The sequence below is a fragment of the Sturnira hondurensis genome, unplaced genomic scaffold (genome assembly GCF_014824575.4).
Source record: "Sturnira hondurensis isolate 20B ecotype Veracruz unplaced genomic scaffold, ASM1482457v3 Scaffold0016663, whole genome shotgun sequence".
NCBI classification, from domain to species: domain Eukaryota; kingdom Metazoa; phylum Chordata; class Mammalia; order Chiroptera; family Phyllostomidae; genus Sturnira; species Sturnira hondurensis.
This window is the reverse complement of record NW_028089294.1, coordinates 12,517,678-12,541,616: the sequence shown is the minus strand read 5'-3', so window position 1 is coordinate 12,541,616 and position 23,939 is coordinate 12,517,678. Positions and strand designations below refer to the sequence as shown.

General features: G+C 47.1%; 1 protein-coding gene across 1 annotated transcript in view; it reads right to left on the bottom strand.

Moving 5' to 3' along the window:
• The window catches only part of CAPN13 (calpain 13), a 71,452-nt gene that overhangs the window by 34,526 nt on the left and 12,987 nt on the right, over window positions 1-23,939 (bottom strand). Inside the window, exons 2-7 of the mRNA XM_037066826.1 lie at window positions 21,202-21,431; window positions 14,218-14,296; window positions 12,288-12,403; window positions 6,683-6,819; window positions 2,244-2,418; window positions 1,274-1,348 (exon numbers count right to left, since the gene is read on the bottom strand). Coding sequence (XP_036922721.1) covers window positions 1,274-1,348; window positions 2,244-2,418; window positions 6,683-6,819; window positions 12,288-12,403; window positions 14,218-14,296; window positions 21,202-21,399 — 780 coding nt within the window. The 5' untranslated portion in view covers window positions 21,400-21,431. The remainder of the gene's footprint in view (window positions 1-1,273; window positions 1,349-2,243; window positions 2,419-6,682; window positions 6,820-12,287; window positions 12,404-14,217; window positions 14,297-21,201; window positions 21,432-23,939) is intronic.

The following is a 23,939-nucleotide window of genomic DNA, read 5'->3' as shown; positions in this document are numbered from 1 at the left end:
TCACTGATTTCTCGAGGGAGACAGGCAGGAGATAGAAGATATTGTCCCTGTTGTGTGGGTTGGAACACTCACCAAAATACGAAACGTGGGAGCAACTGGCCTTAGGTCAACGGCCAGGAGAGACAGGTTGATGCAGAGAGAAGAAGCAAGCAGGACGAAGCAGGCTAGACACAGACCCTGACACCGACTTTCCGTGGCCCGTAAGTACCTGTGAGAAGTGTTCCCTGGAGTTTGGAATGCAATCTCCTGAGGCCGGAAGACATTCTTAGACTCAAGATTTGTGGGAAACAGAGATGAGGGGACATCTGTGGGATGTCATCACAAGGCCAGGAAGTGCTGCCACTGCATGAGAGCATGATGGGCACAGAAGGAACTGAGGAGCCGGATGTCTTGGCCCGGCCATTGCAAGGGGCTATGGACCATCAGAAAGACCTTCCCCTTCAAGGCCTCATCTTCTTCATCACAAATGGAGGAAGCTGGGCATTAGCAGTGTTTTCCAGACCGAACGGTACTGCACACAGTAACTGTGTATGTTTTTGTGTACCCAAAGTCAGTTCTGTGTCATGGGAGGGACTGTCCTCTCCTCTTCCACAGAACAAAGTTTTAGCTGGGCATATGGTGGCCCAGCTAGACAGTGTGTTTCCCAGATCCCCTTGGGCCTCTGTGTGGCCGCAGGTTTAGGTTCAGATTAATGGGAGCTGAGAAGCTATGTGCCTTTCCTGACGTGTTCCTCACAGAAGGATGCGTAAGTTTTCCCTGGCCTCTTCCTCTTCCCCTGGCTGGGAGATGAGGGGACCCAGAGCAGCTGCCCTGGCTCACAGGTGGAAGTTCAATGCTGTGGAAGGCAGAGCCACTGACTAGCTTTCGAATCACCTGCTTATTTGAGAGAAAAATGAGCTTGATCTTGTTTGAGCCCTGTATTTTGAAATGTCTTTGTTGTAGCAGTTTAGTTGGTATGTTACAAATAAAACCCTTCCAGGGCAAAACTTCCCCCAGAGTCAACTGGCTAGTTTTCCTCTGGTGTAATCCCCCAGTCTAGCCAGAGACTCACCCTGTCCGAGATCACTTCAAGTGTGCCTGGTGGGCCCCTGGGGGATGAAGATACTGGGCACATCTAGATGAATAGAAGGAAGGATGCAGTCCATGGTGGCCGCCACCATGGGGTAAGGGCAGTAAACACTCATTTCAGCTTTGCTGGGCGTGCTGAAGGCCTGTGATTCTGACTCCTGTTTCGAGGGGCAAGAACACGAAGCCCAGCCCATAGGAGCCTTACCGTCTCAGCTCCGGTAACGGTGTAGGCATGCTGGCTCACCAGGCCATTCTCCATGCTTGTGGCAATCCCTGTAGGCTACAGAGGAGAAAAGCAGACCATGCATCAAACTATTCCAGGTGCTTCAAAGAAACAGAAAAGCACAATTCATTGGCAGCTGAGCCATGGCTGGATAAAAAGTGTCCCACTGACTCCCACTGGAATGACAAGGATTCCTGGGACTCTTTTTCTAGAAAAGTAGAGTTTGAAGACTGCCGGATGGTCGAAACCCCAGGCACTTCATACCGCAAGAGACCACCCCATTAGGGATAGAGCCCACAGAGTCCCGAGGACCTGCTGCTTGCTCCTCCAATTACTCATCACCAATGAGACAGCACAAAACACGTGTGCTGGGCATCACCACCCCCCACTGTGAGTACCTGGGGTTTAAAGTGCATCTTAGTTTTTGGTGGCATTTCGGATTAGGAATGTGTGACTCAAAGCCCACATGTTTAAAGAATGAAGAAAGCCACCTCATGAGTAGGGAGCTGGCTGTTTCAGAACAGACTCAAATAATTTGGAGGGTCGACCATACTTTTCAAAATGGGGATGCGTGGCCTTGGACACAGTGAGCACCAGAGGCTTGCCAGTCACTCTGGACCCGTTGCTGCTGGTCATGAGGAAGTACTAGGCGAAGGCTTCGGAGTCAGACAGCAGTATCTGAACCCTTGCTCAGCCACCTACTGGCTGTGTGATGGAGAGCATTTTCCTTGGCCTCTCTGAGCCCATTTCCTCTTCTTGAAGTGAATACCGCAACCCTATCTCAGAGGGAGGCCTGTCTGGAGGATTAAATGATGTGGCCTCAGAAAAGCACAGCAGCAGCACTCACTGACGGTTTTGACCGTGACCTTCCCTAGCTGAATGAACCAGTGGCTGAACACTCCCAGGTGAGGAGAGGCTCAAACCCATGCGAAGGGAGCCCTGGTCTACTCACACCGGCCGGGGTGGCACAGGTCATCAAGGACTCTTCCTGGGCTGCTGTCTTCACCATCGTCACTAGGTCAGAAGGGGAGGAGTGCAGGTCCATGGTGGTGACCACCCCTCCTGTGAGGTCCACCAGGGCATCAGGGAGGTAGCCGTAGTGCAGGCGGAGATAGGATCCACGAAACCTGGGAGGGGAAAGTCAGACCACACCCTCCATGGTGCCTTCAGTGAGACACTCAGGTAAGGAGGCTGCACACCTGAGCTCTGCGTATTCCCCAGGTGAAGGACGGCCTTTCTACCCTTCTGGACCCTGGCCACCCACCTTTCACTCATCTGGATGGAGATTCTAGGCCATGTGCCGCCCTCAGCCTCGTCCTTTCCCCGGTCTCCTGGGCCCGGGCAGCCCCCTCGAGCAGCAGTGTCATGTAGAGGTCAGGAGGGAAGGCGCTGGAGCCATAGGCCAGGGTCAGATCCCAACCTCACCACGTACTTAGCTGCTTGAACTTGGACAAGTTACTTAACATCACAGGGTTGGGCTTGGCATAGTGCCTCATTCATGATGAGCTTTTAATAAATACTGGATATTATTATGCTGAGGACACACTGTTTCCTGTTCAGTTTCATAATAGTGGTCAGTGCTTACTGTGTACGGGGTATCATGCTGGGCACTGAGCTTTCAAAGGTGAATGAGACCCCATGCCTGCCCTCAGAAGGCTCATGGTCAACAACCCCAATGCCACAAGCAGCCTCTGTTCTCACTCTTGATCCAGGTTTCCCATTCCTATCCTCAGATCAATCAGCCCAGCATCAGCAGGAAAATGACAAGTGACAGTGGTGAAGATGTCCCACTTTTCACAGGCCAGTGGCAGTGAAGACATCCCTACCACAGCCTTCTTTCTGGTAATACAAAGTCACACAGGGATCAGGGGCCTGGATCCACCCTTGCAGCTGCCTGAACTGGGACCTGTGACTTTGGACAAGACCTTTTCTTCCCAGTCCTTAGCCTTTTACCCGGGAATGGTTGGGTTTACTGGATCAGGTCTGGGGGCTCCTCAGACACTCCTTTCTTACCCTATTTCTACCTTGGCCAGTCTCTCCTCTGGGGTGTCACCCAGAATTCACATACACTCACTTCAGCAATATATACCAAGCAGCCACTCTAAACAGGACACTGTCTTGGGCACAAATGCCGTGGGTGACTTGGACAGCCTTTTTTCAAAGAAAGCAAAGGACACACAGAACAAACTGGCATTCTGCAGGAACAACCGTGTGACTGATCTCAACTTGTTACCAAACTGGTTCTAAGTCTTCTTTCTCTCTCAATGACCCAGAGCTATGCCTGGGACCAGATTCTTATCACCAGGGTGTTGGCTTGGCCAACCATACAGCTTGCCTTTGATCATGACTATGCCCAGTTGGGTCTGCATGGCTGTCTGCCTCTCTTGATTTCTCACAGACATCCTGGCTCCTGGCCTTGGATTGAGAGGGATTGCCCAGGGTACTTGAAATTCAGAGACTGGGGACCCATTTCCGAGGGACCCATTTCCGAGCCCGCCAGCAGGACCTCCTGCATAGCAACAGGCCTTTCCTGTGTTGCGTCCAAGGGCCCTCCCTGGCTTCAAGGCGGGCTCTCCCTGAGTCACTCCAAAAAAGCAGCTACTGGGCTCTGTCCTGTCACTCAAGGCCCATGTCCTCAGGGTCTATGGACCTCATCTGAGGCCTTGCACCCACGCCATGCTGCAGTCACCACAGAGACACCCAAGGGACAGGACCTGCAGCCAGCCCCCCTCCTCGGTGTCTTTCGTAGCCTCCTCTCTCTGCAGCTGTCCTTCTGCAATGCCCACAAAGCCTGTCTCAGTGGCCACTGGCTGTTTGAAAAGGAGCCACCTCTCTGCTTTACAAACATGCACTCAGGAGTCCCACTGGAGCTTCAGGAACATGCAGCTCTTCTCAGCCACCTTTGCTGGCAGGAGATAGAAAGGGAGGGAAAGACAGCGAGAGCTGTGTTCACCGCGCCTGTCACTACTCCTTGTCACCTGAGCCCAGCAGTTCTGATAGACCCTGGTTCTCACCCCTCTGACTCAAGCCTCCTACTGGGGACACATCTATCTTCCGGGAAATGATATGAAAGATGGGAGAATTCAGCTGTCTCAGTCGGAGCCAGAAAGGATGTTGAAATGCTGCAATTCTTTACCGCAAAGATTCTAGAGGGGATGATATGCAGCCTACCCCATCCTGACTCCAACCTCCTCTCTATTGTATGACCCCAGGGTAAAAAATCTGGACATACAGATTCCACCCCCAACTTTGGCGGCCTTGACCAGGCATTTCCAGGCTCCCCAGCCACAAGGGCATTTGGGAGCTTGGAGTCCACGTATTCCCCTGTCAGCACCCATACCCTTGGAGGGAAAGCAGGCCACCTCCTGCCGGGTGGATGGATGGGTTCCTTGTGTTTGTGCTGTGGTCCCCACGTGCCACACACAAAGCTTCAAAGAAGCAAAAAGTGAACTCCTTTTCCTATAGGACTGAAGATACGAAGGGACAATGGAAAAGCATGTGACCAGAGAGAACTGTTCTCATTCCGGCTTGGCCTGAAACTCCCAGCAACCTTGGGCAAGTCACGTCGCCTCTGAGGCTGTTTCCTCATATCTCGGAGAAGAAGCTAGAGCCTGTCACTGACAGCCGTCACTTCCAGCTCTGACGGGCTGCAATTCTGTGAGTCACCCCGCATTCTGTAACTTCCTTCTTTGGATGGAAGAAAAAGCTTTTAAACCGCTTAATAGTTCGAAGCATTTTATCCTCTGCTAGATTTCTTTAGGCAGTGGCATGCGGGTGCCAGTCCAGTTTCCCATTTCTTTTTAAGCTGAATGATTGCCTTAGGTCAGCTGTTAACAAAATGGGGTCGGAGTCATCATTTCACTTCGTGAGCTTTCTAATTCTCCCAGTGAACTGGCAGGCTCCCCTCCCCTTTTATATAAGGGGGAAACGAGGCCCTGAAGTGGTGAGGCCTGACTCCATCCTGGAAACATAATGGCAGTGTTTGGGGAAGTATCTTAGACGCGAATTAACCTCCCCAAACATGTGAATTGGTTCAACAGCCTCAACTGTGATTTGGGCTTCGTGCTCAAATCCTAATGAATAGCTCTCCTTGACACTGGAAAGAGCAAGTACTTTACTGTTTTTACAAGTTGGCCCAAAAGAAAGAATGCAAAAAAAAAAAATCTGAAGATGTCTTGCCATCCAGACTGTGACCGCCAGAAGGACAGGGGCTGGGCTGTAGCCTGTGGGTTGTCACCACTCCTCAGAGACCTGAATGGGAATGGGCAGGGTCTTTGGTCTTGCTAAAGGATGTCTTCTGTTGAGTGACAGAGGCCCTCCGCAGATTCAGGCTAGCTGCTTACACCTGCCACCACCTCCGTGTGCAGACCCATGGCTTCCCCGTTTGGAAAACGAGGGGCTGGTTAGGACAGTCTTTAGGAAAGCCGACCAGGTAGCCCTCTCCACTCCCCATTTTCTCCGGAAAGGTGTGGTCCTCTGTCCTTTTGCCCCCTGGTGTTGCTTTCTATCTATGATGTGCCCCTCACAGGTGCGAGCCTTTGGACAGTGACTTCCTGCACACGCTTACTCCCACACACCCCATGTGAACCTGTCAGAGTCTCTGTCCTGTTGCCAGCACAGTGCCTGGCCTGTGGTTAAATGCTTGGTGGACATCTGTCAAATAAAACTCGAAAGAATCTGCATAAAACACGTGAATTGGGGCATTTGTGAACATTGAGCTTGTCAGCACCAGAAGACAGCCCTGGAATCGTAGTGTTTGGACCACATGATAACGGACAACTGCTCCCTGCCCTGTCCCCACATGAACACAGTCTCCCAGCAGCCACACCAGGGCCCCACACTCCCAACCTCACTTTGAACTGTCCCAGCCCTCACGCTCTGTTGGTATCATTCCCATTGTTGGGGATGCCTCCCTCACATATTCCTCCCCCTGTTGAAATTCTATCCATCCTTCAAGGCCCCACTCAATGCCACCTCCTCAGTATAGCCTCAAACTGACTCTCTGTAAGCCCAAATGTCCGAATTTCTTTCCCTCTTCTGCCCTCTCAGCAGACTATGACCATGATATTTTATTTTATTTATGTCCTATACCAGCCCTTGCAATAATATGATTGTCAGTGCACATCTCTGTCCAGCCCTGCCCTGCCCACCCCTTGCTATGTGCCTCTGGGTCCCTCCTGAGGGCCCCAACACAGCCTTGCACATCGAGAACGCTTATGAAAGGTGCCTAGTGAGATGGCCAAGGCTCTGATGATCCCAGGGGCATTGTTTGCATTAGCAGAGGTGCTGAAAGTCTTGGATCTGGCTGGTGGCAATCATCTGTCAGGGTGAGCAGTGGCAAGGGCAAGGCCAGCAGCAAGGTCCTGGGCTGAGGGGCGGGCCCATTCTTACTTGGCGTAGGCTTTCTCCAGCAGACAGGGCCAAAACTCTTGGTTGTTGCTGCGAGGATGCACAAAGAGGTACTCATTGTTCAGGACAGGCAGGCGATCGTCAACCACCACTTCCACCCACTGGCCACACTGCCAGAACTGGAAGAGAGTGCAATATATGGCTCAGTAGAGTCAGGGCAGGAGGGAGCTCCTGGACCCTCAGCCTGGGCCAGGAGATAACTCCCATCACCATGTGACCTCCACAGGGCAAACATGAACTCTATGCAGATCAAATCTCAGCCCATATTGACAGACAGAGGGTGAGCATGTCATCTCCACTGGTAGATGGACAAAATGAGTCACAGACCAAGTTAGATGAGGAAAATACAAGCAGAGAGGAAGGATACTTCAGGTTCTAGTTCAAGTTTGCTACTAACTCTGGCCTTGCTTTGGCAGGTCCTCGGTGAGCTCTGAACATGAGACTCTCCAGGTATAGCCAGGCACAAAAAACAGTAGGGGAAGCAGATGCTGAGTGACAAAGGAGAATGGTAGATCAGATGCTGTCATGGGGAGGGAGAGCCTTCTGGGAGCAGAAGGCTTGGGAGAAGAGGTGGGGTTTGGGCATGCAGAGGAGAGTGGGGGATGGCACCCCAGATGGAGAAGACAGCATAGGCAAAGGGCCAGAGGCCAAGTGACAAGAAGGGCACAGGAGTGTGCAGTGACAGCCTCGCCTGGCCCCACCATCAGAGCAGCAGAAATGAAACCAACGGGGGTTGCTGCTGAGAGCACAAAGGCAGCAGCTGTTCCTTTCCAAAGCGGACTGTTTGAACCTTCAGCATTCAATTCTTAATGGTTCACCCAGGACATCGCCAAATGAGGAAAATTCATAATAAAGCCCGCCTCTTAGAGTTTCTTCTCTGGTCTCCCCTGTGCTGGACAAGCAGCAGGGCTTCCAGCTTCAGGCCTGGGCCTTGATGAAGGCAAGTCTCCAACAGGTGGGCTTGATGTAGAGCTGGGTTGATGCAATCTATCGTGTGCTCGGCAGTGACAGGAAGCCATCCATGTGCTATTCCACAGCTGGATGTCCCAGATGTCAGGTTGTTGCATCCAGCTGAGGACGCACTTGCAAAGCAGAGATGGCGACCAAGACAGAGATGTCAGTGGAGACAAACCAAAGAAGATGTTTCAGAGTCACTAATGAACCCATGCACTGCAGCCGGTTCTGGCACAGCTGTGGATTCGCATTCCTATTGCAATAACATGCATCAATGGGTGCAGTTGGGAGCCAACAGGAATGTTATTAGAGGGAAATCACGAAACATGGATGAAACGCCAAGGAAACGAATCCCAACTCCTGGAGGGAGGTACTGGAAGGATAGCCCAGTCTGGATTTGTGTTTAATGGGAAAGCAAAGTGTGGTGGTAGACAGTATCCAGTCAGCGGAATTGTGCTTGAGTCCTGGTTCTATCTTTAGTTGTCTGATCAACAGACATTGGGTAAGACACTTGATTTTCTGTGACTCGGTCTCCTCCTCTGTCAAATGGGGGTAAGAACAAGCAAGAACTGCGTCACAGGGCTGTGATCAGAATCAGATGAGATTCCCAATGAGATCACAGTTTTGAAAGGAAAAACTGTTTTCACAGCCTTTTCATTCAGCACCTGAGACAGTGCCTGGGGCACAGCTTGTCATCCAGAATGAGCGAATCCTGGTTTAAATAAGCTCCTCTGGCTGGTTCCCCTGGTAGAAGTCACCCTTCCCCTACCTTCCCGCACTGGCCATGTTGACTGAACTTGCTCTGGCTATACAAAGGGAACATCAGATATGACCACAGTTCCCAGAGAGGACGCAAATGGCTTGGCTGATGATCAAAAATGAGGCCACAGACCTGTATTTCACCTTTCAGGATGCAGACAGCTGCCATCAGGATGATGTCTGTATCCCCCAAGAAGCATGCTGCTGGGGTTCTGCCCACATCCAAGTGTTTCAGAGAAGCCAAAAGTGTTTGGTAAGGCACCTAATACCCGGGCACTGGGCCCTTTCCAAGGAGTAGTGCCCAAGCTCCAAGGGATGAGGAGAGATGCACAGAGGTTGGCACTGAAGCTGTTTCTGGGCAACTGTGGGACTTTCTTCAACATCCAGAGGGCAGAGTGTGTCCTGCTTGTCCTTACCTCCTGTCACTCAGCCAATATTTACAGCCCCAAGGCAGCTCGGGCATAGCTGAACTTTGCATCTTCTAGCTCATTCCTCAGTGTGGTCCTTGGACCAGCAATGTCAGCATCACCTGGGCATCATTAGAAGACCCAGTATGCAAATCGTTGGGCTTCGGGAAGAGAACAGGGTAAAGGATGATGATGCCCAGAAATAATGGAGGGGAATTTAGCTGAGCAGAAAAAAGGGAGCAGTTCTTCAGAATGGAAGGGCTTGCTGAACTCTGGGCAAGATTAATTTAAAAAAAGACATAACCTGGATATATTCCCGAGAAATTTCTGAACACCAAGGGGAGAAAAAGCCTCTTATAAACTTATAGTTTGAAAGAACCAGCTACATACAAAATAAGAGCATAGATTAGCATTGGGTTTTTCTTCGGCAACATCAGACAGTGGAATAATGCTCACAGACTCTTGGGGAAAGGGGATGTGATCCAAGAATCCTAAACCCAACTGAAGTATCATTCCCCAGAAAGAGCAAATGAAAAACACCCATGTGATCTGGGGAAATTACCCAAGGAACTACTCCTATCTAATGAGGCTGAAATTAGAACAGAAGTCTTCAGATAAGGGGAAATGAAGGGTGAAAGAAACAATGGCGAGCAATAAGTTTTTGATATGCTTTGTATAAGAAACATCCAATAATAAAAATGGAATTGATAATGAAGGGCTGAGCAAAGATATAACAAGGAAATGTATAGAACAGGAGGTTGGAATAGCAATATGAATTTCCGATAAAGAGGAATTCAAGGCCCAAAGCATTACATGTAACAAAGAGGGATATATTTTTAACCTTCCTTCCAAAAACCAGGTAACAAGAACATAAACCAATGAATACAGCAGGAAAAATATAAAGCCAAATAATCTGACAACCTAAGAGGATCCCTCCAAACTCTAACTTTGGGAAAGAACTTCAATTTACTTCTTTTAGAATTTGACAAATCACACAGACAAAAAATAATCCAAGATAAAGGAGATGATTGCAGATAACCAACCTGTAAATTAGAAAACAAGATTCCATATATAAAACTCATGACCTTTGGATAATATATATTCTTCTTATATGTCCATGAAACATTTACAAAAACTGTAGTGGACTTGGCCATAAATAAAACTTTAATAATTTATCCTAACATAAAGATTTTATGAATTCTATTTTCTGATCATAATCTAATACACCTAAAACTCTAACAACCAAAAGATCATCCAATATATAACTTAATCAAAACTAAAAATATGTTAGTTTAAAATTAATAAAAGTAAGATATTTTATATCAAAACCTATAGATACAAGTAAGGTCTGAGGAAATTCTATAGTCATAAAGCTTTTACAATTAAAAAGGCTAAAATATTAAGTGTGAAGATTCAGAAAATTTAAAAACCAATAAAACTAATCAAGACAATGTAAACAGGAATTTATGAAAATAAATTAAAAGTAATTATATGAAAATTGAAGCCCCAAGAGAAAAATAATGGAAAGAATAATGAAAGCTAAAAGGTAATTTATTCAAAAATTAATGCAACAGATTGATTGGATTAAGAGAAAAAGGAAAAATAAAAAATACAGCATTCGGATTGATAAAGCTGATTTAACCACTGATTAGAAGAAATACATATTAAGAAAATCATACAAGCAACTTTTTGCCAGTATATTTGGAATATAGAAAGAACAATTGATTTTCCTGAAAAAACATGAATTTCAAAAATTAACTCCAGAAGAAGTAAGAGAGCCAAGCAGATCAGCTGTTACTGAACACAGTGGAAGAGTTAAAGAAATCACATTTAAATAGGAAGTAGGTCAGGAAAATTCAACTGTAATCTGTTTTCCTTTCAAAGGAAAGATAACTAATATAAGCACCATTATTCAGATTATTTCAGGTCGAAGTATGTAAAGCTCAATGGGTCTCCTTAAAACAGTTAGCCCTCTAACATAATAAAAATAATCAGACTCCTATTCTACATATAATATGGATGCAATAATTCTAATACATTTTTAACAAATGAAGTCCAACAGTGTCTTTGAAGAACAGAGTACCATTCCGACTTGTGTGGCTAAGTGCGTTGGGTGTCTTCCCGTAAGGTGAAGGGTCACCAGTTTGATTCCAGTTGAGACACACACCTGGATTGTGGGCCAGATCCCCAGGGGGCAGCATGTGAGAGGTGACCAGTCAATGTTTCTTTCACACATCGATGTTTCTCCTTCTCTTTTTTATGCTATTACAGTTGTACCAGTATTTCCTCTGTTGCCCACCCTCCCGCCACCAAGCACCCCAACTCCCTCAGGCAATCCTCACATAATTGTTCATTTCCATGGGTCATGTGTATGAGTTCTTTGGCCAATCTATTTCCTATACTGTACTCTCCCTCTTTTTCTCACTCCCTTCCCCAATTTACTCAACTTAAATGAATAAAATCTTGAAAAAAATAAAGAATGGAGTACCAGAAAAACACATTACTAAAATCCAGAGAAGGCAGGATTTTGCTCTTGTCACTCTTATTCAAAATTGTGAAGTTCTAACTAATGGGATAAAGCAAAAGAGCAGGTAAGTCCTATCAATATTAAGAGACAAGTTATCCTTATTTGCAGATAATATTAGCTTTTTAAAAAGTCCAGACTCTACTAAAGAAAAAAATTAGAACAAATAAAGGAATTTGGTATGATGGCTAGATACATTTCAGTGTATAACAGGAGTGGATTTTTTTCTTTTCAGTAACATCTCGTTAGTAATGAGGGGGAAAATCTCATTCACACAAGCTACAAAACTGTAAAATACTTGAGACTACATTTACCAAGAAGGGTACAGAACCAAAGTGAAAACATCACCATAGCATTTTATTGGAGGGCGTGAAACTAGTTCTGAATAAATGGAAAGACGGACCATGTTTCTGGAAAGAATCATTAACATAATAAAAGTATAATTTTTCCAAATTAATACCTAAATTTAATGCTGGTCCACTCCGCCTCACAATGGCTTTTCTTTCTTAATTAGACACAATGATTTTACAATTCTCATAGAACAAATGGCCAAGAATTACCATGATACTTTTGAGAAAAGAATGAATGAACAGTGAAGCAGAAAGTATTCTACCAGATGTTACAACTTACTCTAAAGCTCCTATAATCAAAATAACAAGACATGGCATAAGAATAGACATAGACAAAAGCTCAATGATGTTCCAATGACTTTTTTTCTTGATTGTTTCTGCCATCCAAAACAAATTTCCATGGGAACATTTTAGCTCTCATCTTTCCCATAAAAGATGGGAAGGTCGTGAGCTCAGACCCTTTTTGGAGCCACACACTGTGATGAACACGTAAGCGTCTCTTCCACATCTCAGGCTTCCAGCCCAAGGGAGGCATCCAGACAGGCACCTCCCTGCAGAAAAAACCACATAGAGCGCCCCCGCGGCACACGTACCCGGAAACGGAAAATGCCTGCATACTGGTGGGAGAAGCTTTGGTTCTTCAGGATCTTCTGCAGATGCTTTTCGTTCTGTGTCAAGGAGCCTAGCGCTGCCAGGAACCAGCAGTCTCCTGTGAGGGGACACAGCCAAGGGTGAGAGACCCAGGCCACACCCGGAAGCCCCACCCCTGGCATTTCACAGGTCTTTGTGACCAGTGGCCACATACATCCTTCTGAATAATGCATTTTTTTTTCCACCTGAAAACTGAAGGGAGGATTTACAGAGGCCAGTCCTAAGCAAGACAGAGGAGGGGTGGACAGTGATAGTGTGAGTGATGGATAGCGGTTTGAGGGAGGTCAGAGCCCTCCAGCCGGGCTGCATCAGGGCTGGTGGGCTAGCCTGCCTTCTGATTCTCATTTGCCAGAGGTACCCAGAGCTAAAGTCACAGCACTTCCTATTGTCAGCATTGGTGGCAACGGTGCTCTCTACAATTTCAGAAAACAGATTTGTGCTACCTTTGCTAGTACTTGCCCAGTCCCTACTGCGTTTGGATCCCTCTAGCCCACATGAGGGTTCTCTCCTCTTCCCCCTTGAGGGACACGGGGCCTTGAGTTTCTTTGTGGATGCCATGGGGAGCCCTCTGAGCATGAGCATCATCCCTTTCTCCTGAGTCTTCCCTCCCTCATCTTCAACACAACCAATTATTTGAATGGCATTTCACATCAGGCACTGTGATGTGTGCAGAAGCCACAAAGACAGCCTCAGAGAGGCTGTCCTGTGAGCAGTTAGGTGAAGCTCTGAATAGGAGGACTATTGGTCACTGGGGGTTCCCCCAACACTGACAACCAGCCTCGGAGGCTTCTATCAACTTAGCCCGACACCATGAATCATTCCATCAGGTGAAGTCCATGTGCAGGCATAACTTGTAAGCTGACATTGTAAAGATGTAGAGTCAGATAGAAGAGTTGCTATCTGATTTTGCTATCTCTTAACTCCCTGGCCATCACCCCCGCCCCCACCCAGGCCTGCCCCTCCGCTCCTGGTCTTCTTGCTCAGGGGGTTCTCTTGGTCATTCCTGATACTGCCCACAGGCCTCCTTCGAGGCCAGCCCTCTTCTTCCCTGTCCTCACTGCTCAGTTCTAAGCAACAACCTTGCCCCATGGCTGTCTGGTGGGTGGGAGAGAGTCAAACAGCCCTGGATTCAAACCCAACTCAGCCACTTACTGCTTATGTGACATAAAGGAAATTACTTAACTTCTCGGACCCTTTGTTGCTGTAAATTTAGGGTGGGGATATTACAAGGCACAAAGGAACTAGCATGTGCAAAGTATCTTGCAGCAGAATCATTGCGGGAACTCAATGAATAGTTATTTAAAAAAATTTTAAAGATCTTACTTATTTATTCTTAGAGAGGAGAAAGGAGGGAGAAAAGGAGAAATGTCGACGTGCAAGAGATACATTGATTGGTTGCTCCTTGTGCATCCCCAATTGGAGACCTGGTCTGCAACCCAGGCATGTGCTGGGACTGGGAATCAAACTGGTGACCTTTTGGTTCCCAGGCCAGCACTCAAGCCACTGGGTCACACCAGCCAGGGCTCAATGAATGTTTGCTTCCCCTTTCTTAGTCTTTTTTTCCATATCCCAAAGCTTCTCTCTACTCAGTGCTCAGACAAAACCCTGTGTCCATTTTCTCACTGTCTTTGATAATGCTTCACCTCAAATGGCTCTACACACACACGGCTGAGCCGACTTGCAGGCTGCAGACCTGGGCATGAGCAATGCATCCACAGCAGCGCTGAGGGGGCCGGCCTCACCCTCTCAGCAGCTGGGGCAGAAGTCTGAGGGTCTGGGTGGGCACTACCCTCCACCCCTTCCGATCCCGGAGGCTGACTTGGAGCAGCCTGCCCTGACGCACAGCCAGAAGAGAAGAGGCTGCGTTCTTACCGGCACATCCTTGTTTGATGTCAAATCTGCTCACACCTTCCAAGATGAAGTGAGGTTCTGATTTACCCCTTAATAAATCCTTAGGAAAGAGGGAGAAAGGCCATGAACATCTTTCATTCCTCTATGCCCAGAGTGGTACCCAAGACATCACTCACTTTGCCTTTGAGAAGTGGAGGTTAATTCTTAAATAGGTACTTAAAATTTCCCCTCATTCTTCAGGTTTTATTGCTATCAGGAAGGTGAATGTCAAAGGGGTGTACACGTAACTGATGAAACAGGCAATAAATTCATAAGCAAACTCCATGAAGAGATAACATAAGATCTCAGATATTCAGCTATCCTGGTCCTAACAAGCAGTTTTATATTAAAAGGTTACAAACAAGAACAGAAAAGAGGCAGGTACATTTAGTAGAGGAAATCTCTTATAAACATAATAAAGCTTTCCTGTGGAATGTCATCTCTTAGAAGTCAGCATAGGCCTTCTGGGCTCCAGGTTCAAGTCCGGCCATGTGCATGACTCAGATCTTTGTCAGCTCCCTGGCTAACTCACAGACTGATTCGGGAGGACGCCGGGCCCCTCATCTCTGGTGCTGTTGCTGGGTGCCCCTTCTCCCCCAACCTCCAACACACAGTGTCTGCTGGCTGCAGGAAGGGATTGTTAGAGGACTCTGGAGTGCTGCAATGCTGGGGAGAACTTTGGGAACTCACAGCAGACATGATGATGGTGAGAGTTCCTTAGGGGCTTCCCAGTCCCTTTGGGGGAGCAGTGGGCCAAAGGTCTGGCTCCCGCCCCAGACCCCAGCCTCTAGGTCTGCCCCCTACTGGGAGCCTGCAGGATTATCCTCAGCATCCTCTCTGTACAGCTCTTGCTGGATTTTCCACCGCATTTGTTTGCAGAATTTAGTAACTGTGCCTGTATCATTTCTTTTCACTTTGATAAATAAGTCCCCAGAGAGCAGGGCTCCAACAGGGAAATAGATTCATGTGCTCAACAGCCATGAGTATTCAGAGTCACGTGTACTGGAACACCTGCCAGCCCTTTGTAAACTACCAGCTTCCTGGTGGAGCCACCAAGGGGCAAGCAAAGGTGTGCATGTCCGCAGACAGGGATGCCCAGCCGGTGTGTGAGAGGTAATCACTGGTGCACCTCTTTCCACGAATAACCAGCCCTCTCCAATGGCCAAGAGGTACACATGGGCCCAGGCCCCGGAGTGGAGGCTTCAAGCCCAACCATCTGCTGTCCCCATCGCTGGGCAGAACTTGGGGTCTCTCCTAACTCTGCAGAGCCACGGAGAGAGCAACTCTCCTAGTTTCAAAACAACCTGGGGTGCTTCAATGCCTTTAACTGTCCCCTCCCCTTTGACTGGAAAAAGGCAGTGAAAGTCCCAATGGAGGCCTGCTGTCAGTGAGCAGGTGCCTAGACATCCCACTGTGGGAATAAAAGAAGAGGGTGGAGGCCATGGGGTTACTGGACCAGGAACAAAATCAACGTTGTTCAACTTTCTTGACCCACCCCCAGCGCAATTCTTCTTCCCTGTCTTTTCCTGGTCCTCCCCAGGGATTGGCAGAGGAGGGGCATGTGTGTTCGAGAGTCGATGCAGACAAACTGGTGTGGAATCCTGCTCTGCACTGCTCCCTGGGGGACCCTGGGCCACTTCACTTCCTCCGCCGAGCCTCAGTTCCCTCACACGTAAACTGGGAGACTCCAATGAAGAAGCAATCGAGGCACTGGCTGTCAGTTTGGGACCCTTACTGCAGGCTCCATGCCTTATTCACTCAGGGACTGTCTCCCAGCAGCTTGGCCGAGCAAGAGCTCTTCCGCTTTACAAATGAGGAAGGATGTAAAATACTTAGCACAGCACCAGGCAGGGTGTGGGTTCAATAAATATTGATTCCCTCCTTCTGCAGCATTTGCAGAATTAAAAAAGCCGTATTCATAGACAAACCCAGGACCTCAGATCTATTCATCATTAAACAACATAGAATAAAAACATGAATAAAGTAGTTGACTCATAGATGCTAGACAGAAAAAGGCAAAAAAGGAACCTGGCAAGTAGGAGAGAAACGAAGTGATAAAAGGACATAATTAGTGAATTATAAAACAGAAAAACAACATAATCAATAAAGCAAGGAAATCGCCTCATTTGAGGGAGAAGGCTTACACAGAGCCCACCTTTGCCAAATGTAGTAGAGGAGCCCAACTACAAGTAGAAGTTCAACTAAGGCTTGAGCAATATAAAAACATGATGTTAGATTCTGTACCAGTCAAAGTACTAACGATTTTCTGATGAAAATTAACATTGGCCCAAATCATTCAAGTTAGTACATAACCTGAACAGATCAATAACCTTGGAACAGTGTTTTAAAATGATCAAAGGACATCTCCCCAGTCTCTCTGTAAAGGCTTCTAAGTAGACATGGTTTTCCTGCCGCGTTGTCGGGAACGTTCAGGAAACAGACAGTTTAAGTGTCACTTATAGTTTCAGTGTTTAAAAAAAAAGAAAGAAGAATCCCGCCACCATCTATTCTAAGAAGCCAGCACAGCCTGGAGGCGCAGCCTGAGAGAGAAAACACAAAAGCACAGGCACTCTGCAAATTGATTTCAATGATGGGAACACACTGAAATGAATGAATCTACAATAAATGACAAAACGAACACATGACCATCAAGCAGGGCCTTCCGTAGAAACCCTGCAGGCTGGGGTGGATTCCTATCAGGATATCTAATGACAGAAAAGAGCATTTACGTGGCCGGAGAGGAGACAAGTCCCATCCTTCCGTGAAAGGCATATGGAAAATGCATAACTTTCTCTGGTTTACCCAAGGAATAAAAATTAAGATTAAAAACACCAAATTTAGCTAATTGGGAACAGGAAGGTTTTACGAAAATTCAATGGCAATTATTTCAAGTCAAAAGTCAGTTGTCAGCATCAATCAAAGTGAGGCACAAAACCCTTATCAAAGTCCTCCGTTCTCCTAGCTCCTTCCCTGCCCTGGACTTTGACGGGATGTTGGAGCAGCTCCAAGGTAGATGGAATTATACTCAGAAGCATTTCATCTGCTGGGCTGACTTCCTGAGACAAGGCCCCCAGCGAAAATAGGTAAATATGGCTGAGAAGACAGGGACACTCTGCTTCTGGGCAGTTCTCTTGTCGCCAGGTAGGGCAGGAGCGCCAGCTTGGTGAAGACGCTCGCATGAGGCAGAGTATCCACCCGGAGTGGAACTTGCATCATGAGCAGCTTTGCAGCCACAGAACTCGCTGGGTTCCACCTCCTATCACTTGGATTTAGCAGGTCACCCACAGGTAGAGCTCAGGATTTGCGCAGGCCCTCAGAGGACTCCGAGGTGCAGCGCGGGCGAGGGAGCAGGTTCAGAGAAGCAGTGATGTGTTCCAGGTCCCACAGGAAGCAGGCGGGAGCTGGGCCATCTGCCTCCTCGGTGCCCCGCTCTTCCCCACTGCGCATGCCAGCGGGAGGGGCCTCTCCCCTTCAACGTGTTCTGATTCCATGAGACAGGGAAACCGTGATGGTTGATTTTATAGTCCAATCAACTGGGCCACGGGGTGCCCAGAAGTTTGGCTAAACACTATTTCTAGGTGAATCTGCCAGAGTGTTTCCAGATGATATCAGCATTTGAATCAGTGGACTCAGCAAAGCAATTGCCCTCCTCGGTGTGGATGAGCCTCCTCGAATCCATAGAACAAAATAGAGCAGAAGGCGGGGGAGGGCAAATTTGCCCTTCTGTGGCTGACTGCTGAGCTGGGACAGAGGCCTTCTCCTGCCCTCTGACTGGGAATTACACCGTCTCCTGCCCTGGCTCCCAGGCCTTCCCGCTCGGGCTAAAGCACACCACTGGCCTTCCCGGGTCTCCAGCTTGCAGATGGCATACTGTGGGGCTTCTCAGATGCCATAACCACATGAGCCAATCCCTCATAGTACATGTATCAATAGGATATATTGATATGTTTCCTATTACTTATATGCTATAAAGTGCATATACCTCCTATTGGTTCTGTTTCTCTGGAAAACCCTAACTAATACAGAAGCCATCAACAATAATGAAACTAAATAATCTCAAGAACTTAGTTCTGAATTGTGGAGCTCTTTCTCAGTGCCAAGTCTGGAGCAATCTCTGTCGTATTAGATATGCCAGAAATTCATGTAACGCAAGAGCCCCTGGAATCTTAGAAATACGCACTGTGAAGTGGCACCAAGGCCAGCGCTCTGCCATGTTGGTTTTGGAGGGCTCTGGCCCAGCATGACGTCACTCGGTCTAACTCAGCAGTGACTCTGCATTCTTTTCAGAGGATGCTCCTGCACTTCCCCAGACACGTGCTGCTCTTGCATGAAGGAAGGCCAGGCTTGGTGCCAGCAGTTGGGTACAGGCCCTTTCAGAGGGTGGGCAGAGTTTAGGCGGGGCCAGAGGCCAGCGTCACTCCCTGTTCTAATTTTACTACAGAGACTGGCTTTATTGGCATCAAAGTTCTTTGGCTCGATGGCAACTGGCTGTTGACATCTTTACTTTCTGAAGCTTTCTGTTACTTGTTGCTTTCACAATCTACACTCATATCTCCGCTTTGTCAGCACTTTCCTCTTCTGAAGAACTCATTTTGGTCCTCAGGTGAATCATTTCTAGTGAATGACCCTTTCAGGAAGTCTGTTCTGGCTGCTGGGGAGAGGTTGTTGCCTGGGTTGGCTATGCTTCACCCTGGGATGGCCAGGGGCCGGCATCTGCAGTGGGGCTGGGCGCTGAGCTCAGAACACCCATCCCACAATATGACTGGGGCCCACAGCTCCCTATTCTTTGGTGGAGAAGTGACATGTTTTTTCCCAAAGAATGAGGACAAGAACAAAATTTTAGTATTTCCATCTGACACCCGTTGGTGACTCTGCTGTGCTCTCTGATGCGGTAGCCACAAGTCATAGTAAATTAAGTTAATTAAAAGGGAATCGAATTAAAACTTCGGACCCTCGGTCACACTACCCACATTCCAAGCACTCAAGAGCCACGTGTGACCAGTGACTACCATTACCGAACAGTGCAGAGAGAGACTTCCCACCACCTCACGAGGTCTGTGGGATGGTGCTGATGTACGGACTGGGGGCGATAATGCTGCCTACCTCGCAGGACCGCTATGGCAATGAAATGAAATGTTATATGTAAAGTGCTTAGATTATACCTAGCACCTGTACTTGCTTGATGAATGGATTTATTATCATCCATGAAACAAAAGGAACAAAGGAGACAAAGTAAGGGAAGACACGTGGAAAGTTCTAGAAAGAATTCCACAAATGTAAGTACTTCCAGCTCTGATAAGGGACACAAAGATACATGATGTATCCACAAAGACATTTTAGAAGAAGCGTGGGAATGAAAAATGACACCCTGGCAGAACGGAAATGGGAACAGACTGCACTTGACCCCTGCAGCCTCGAGTATTTCGGGTTCCTGGCACAACGCTGTGTCAGTCATTTCACTGTTTGTCTTGGTTCCTCCTTGATCCCCAAAGACGCCACGAGTTGCGATGCTGCTAGAATTAAAATTAGAAACTCTTGACCCTTTCTAAATAGATGTTATAAATTCTTAAACACTATAAATATAGTCTCACATTTATTGCCTAGCACCTTATGAAAAAAACAAACTTTTGAAAAGAATCTCAACCTCTGAAAATACCCAAGGGGAAATATATATATATATACATATATTTATACATATTTATATATTTATATAAATATATATATAAATATATATATATATATAAATATATATATATATATATATATATTATGTACCCTTTCCAAACTTTAAATAGAGTTCTCTGTTCAGCTGTCCTTAGGAGGTGAAGGCCAGGAGAAGACCGTCATTGTTGGGGACCTGTTACCTGTGGCTGGTAAGACGGATCCTGGAATGTTGAAGCACTCCATCTTTCTTGAAGCAGCATCCAAGCCCCACCTGATCCCCACCAACCTTCCACTTCCTCAAGCCTACAAATCCATCCCGAGTTAGGGCAAGAGTTGGCACGTCCACAGTTCTCTGTCATCAGAAAATACCTTTTACCTAACTTGACTTTATTAAAAGTGCCAGTAGAGTGCTTGGCATTTAATATGTGCTGATATTATAATGTCTAGTAAGCTAACAATTATATTACTTGCTCTTGCTTTAGGTTCTGCTGGCTGCTTTTGGAAGCATGAAGAGAAGGTTTGAGCATCAGGGTGCTCACAGTGGTCCTTACCTGGGTATCTTTCATCAACAGCAGCTCTGATGAGATTAGAAAGTGTTAAGTGGGCTGAGAAATGGCTTCTGGAGCTTCACACCCTGTCAGTGAGATGATTCTAGAAAAACCAGCAAAGCTCACCTTGCTGCAAGGTGAGGTTAGTGGTCATCTGCTGGGGTAGGGGATTCAGTGAGGTTTGAATGTTGCCCTAAAATATCTTCCTAATTTTACAGCTGATGAGTAAAATGGAGCCTTTGCAAGATTGAAAATACAAACAAAAGTGAGAGAGGTGAAGCAATTATTCAAATTCATCCTATTGCATAAGTGTCTGACATAGTATTTTCCTCTTGAGGACATTCTAACAGAAAAAAAGAAAAAGATGGTGATACTTGGAGGGAATAAAGAGGGATGGTAGATGGTCTCAATTATACAGATGGAAGAGATGCCAGAGACCAATGCACACATATGTCTTCCCATTTTCAGATAGGAATACTGAGGCACAGAATCTAGTGATGTGCTCAGTGTTAGAACTAGGTTAGAACTCAGGGGTCCTGGGTCCAGGTCCAGGGTCTTTCTATCCCTCTGAGGATACGACACTGTAGCCCAGGGAACAGATGAATTTCACTCTCCTTCCAGCTTGGTTTGGGCCACCCCTGAGACAGCCCCCTAAGCCGGTCTCAGGCCCATCCTTCTTTCAGTGGGAGGGGCCATGATTGGAGCCTCAGAGGGCCCAGGTGCTGAGTTTGTGCCTGGGGGAGGGCTCACTCACCTGGGGCCGCTTCCACTTCAGGCTGGAGACGTCCTTTCCCTGGAGCAGCTCCAAACCTATGGAAGAAATCTCAGCAGGGAATGTCTCATCCTCAAATAGCAGACCTCTGCTTAGGCAACGGTCCCACAGGTAGTTAAAGTCCTGGCCCTTGAACTTGATGATGGGGGTCTCAGATAGAGGCTCCTGGTTGTGTGCCATGACTTTCCTTAGAAGACCTCCGATATCTTTTCCTTTTAGGGAGAAAAAAAGATTTTTAGGGATAAGCCATCAAGTCCTTCCCATCATTGGATCTGAGCCCTGAAAGGGCACTCAGATGTCCCCCGCCCCCTTACAAATGAGGGGACTGAGACCCAGATCAACTGGCTGGTTACACAACCAGCTGGTAGGTGAGCCCAGATTGGAATTCAGCCATCCTTCCTCTCAGTTCAATTTTCAATCCATTGTACCCAACAGCTTCTTAGTACATTCTATGGGCACCAAAGATTGTTCAGGTATTTGTATGTTAATGAATATTTATTCAGTACTCACCTTGTGCCAGGCGCTTCATGAATACTGGCAATCCGAAGGTAAATACGACATGATTTTTATCCTCTGGGGTCTCATTACAAGTGGGAAAGTTGGATTAGACATTTCAACAACACCATTCAACCTTCCATCACTGAACAGAAACTGTCTAATTAAAAATGTGTACAAAGTCCTGTCGACATAAAGGAGCTATGAGCTGCCAAGGGGGATCTGGGATGATGCCCCCATAGGAAGTGACCTTTGAATTGGCCATTGAAGGAAGGAGAATTTGCCAGGTGAAAAAAATGGTAGGTATTAAAAAAAAAAGTCCCTCCATATGCCCTGAGTAGTGTGTGCAAGAAGGCTCAGGAGTTGGATTGGAAAGGTCGTGGGGGTTAGAGGAAATGGGAGGGCCTGGAGGGGCCAGTGGGGTGGGGGCTGGGGGTAAGGGTTGTTGGCAGAGATGGCCAGGAAGGTAGGTGGGTTCACGTAGACCCACAGAAAGTTCCTGGGCTTGAAAATCTGCATCTGTGAGCAGAGAGCAGGGAAAGATGGAAGAAAGAGGCTGACAACTCCAGTCTGGTATTAATAGTGTTTACTAAGGGAAAGTTACAGGAGGCATGTCTTGGGTGGCTGCAAGCCAACATGGACCCCTGTGTCATTTGGCAGGTGCCAAAGAATTTACACAGGGTAAAGGGAGGTAGTCACGGCACTAGGATGGGGTTGCTACCAGCTATGACAAATCACATGCTTGACCAGGTTAAGGCAACAACCTGTTCCAGGAACTAGCACATAGCAGGCAGAGGTGGAGGGGTGTGGATTCATATCAGAATGGACATCAGCGATGACCAGATCGTCTCTGAGGCAGGTTTGTGGAAAACAACCTCCCTCTGGCCTGGATCCAGCTTGCAGGACAGGCAGTGGTCATGCCATGGAACAGCACTCTCTCCCCTGCAGTTTGAAAGCTGGACCGAGAAGTGCTGTATGTCTTGCAAAGGCTGCATATCTTGCGAGCGCTGCAGGACCACTGAAGAGGTGGGCTGTGATCAGATCTGTGTGTAGAATTATGGAGCAAGTTGGAGGCCGCATGGGGGATGGGCAGGAACTGAGACAGGGAGGAGGCTGGGAGGCGGCCGCATTTTTCTGGGGGAGAGAGAGTGTTTGAGCGCTATAGTGAAAATGATGGAGAATCAGATTCCAGAGTCACTTTATAGGTAGAACCAATAGGATTTGAGGAAGAATGGGATATGGGGGCAAGGGGTAGGGAGGGAAAAAAAAGCAGTATGGTGAACGACCAGCGGGGTTTTGAAGTTTGCTCCCGGTGCTCACCACCTGTGCCACAACACTGAATTAGCATTCAAGCCTGTGAACTTAATTCTCCACCTGTATGGATTAATGACACCAGCCTCCTAAGGTTTGTCGTGGCATTAAATGAGGTCTCATCTCATGCGCCAAGCAAGAGTAAGTGACTGGCATTCAGTAGGCACTCAGTAAATGGTGATGTCCTAATTTCTCTAAAGAGATATCAAGGAAGTCTGGGCTTTTTTGTTCAGGCAGCGATAGATGTGTAACTGACGTCATTTACCAAAATATGGGTCATTCCCTCCATCAGCAAGGTCAGCTGACTTTGATCTGAATCCCAAATCCACACTTACTAGTTGGGGGACTTGAAAAGGTCCTTAGCCCATAAAGCTGCGCTTTTCAAGTTTCCTTGACCAGCGTCTGCCTGGGTGACACAGACCCCAAGGTCCACATGTCCTGTCCACTCCCACTTTGTGGTGAAAAAGGAAGCAGGTGACAATAAAGAATAAGAAAGGAACATACACAAACAACTTATAGGAAAATGTGCAAATTAATAATAGCAATTTTCTTATAATTGTAATAATAGTATTAATACATTGCAAATTATGCACATAGCACACATTCATAGGCAGAATGTCACATGGGAAGTGGCACTGTACCCACACATTTGGAGGGAACCATGCACACAATTATCTAGCAAATGAGGTAGGAATTTACATTTGAGCTATTAGTTTGAGCCATATGAAACCATCATTTTTGTAGGTCAAAAATGGTTGACTCAAGTCAGCTTCACACAGTTTAACCTAAGGTAAAAATGGTTGAATACAGGCCATTTCATTTGGTTCAGCCTAATATGATATTTCAATGTGGTTCTTGAAAAATAATAGGTGAAAATATGTCAGTATATCTGACCACTCTCTGTAGGGTTAGGT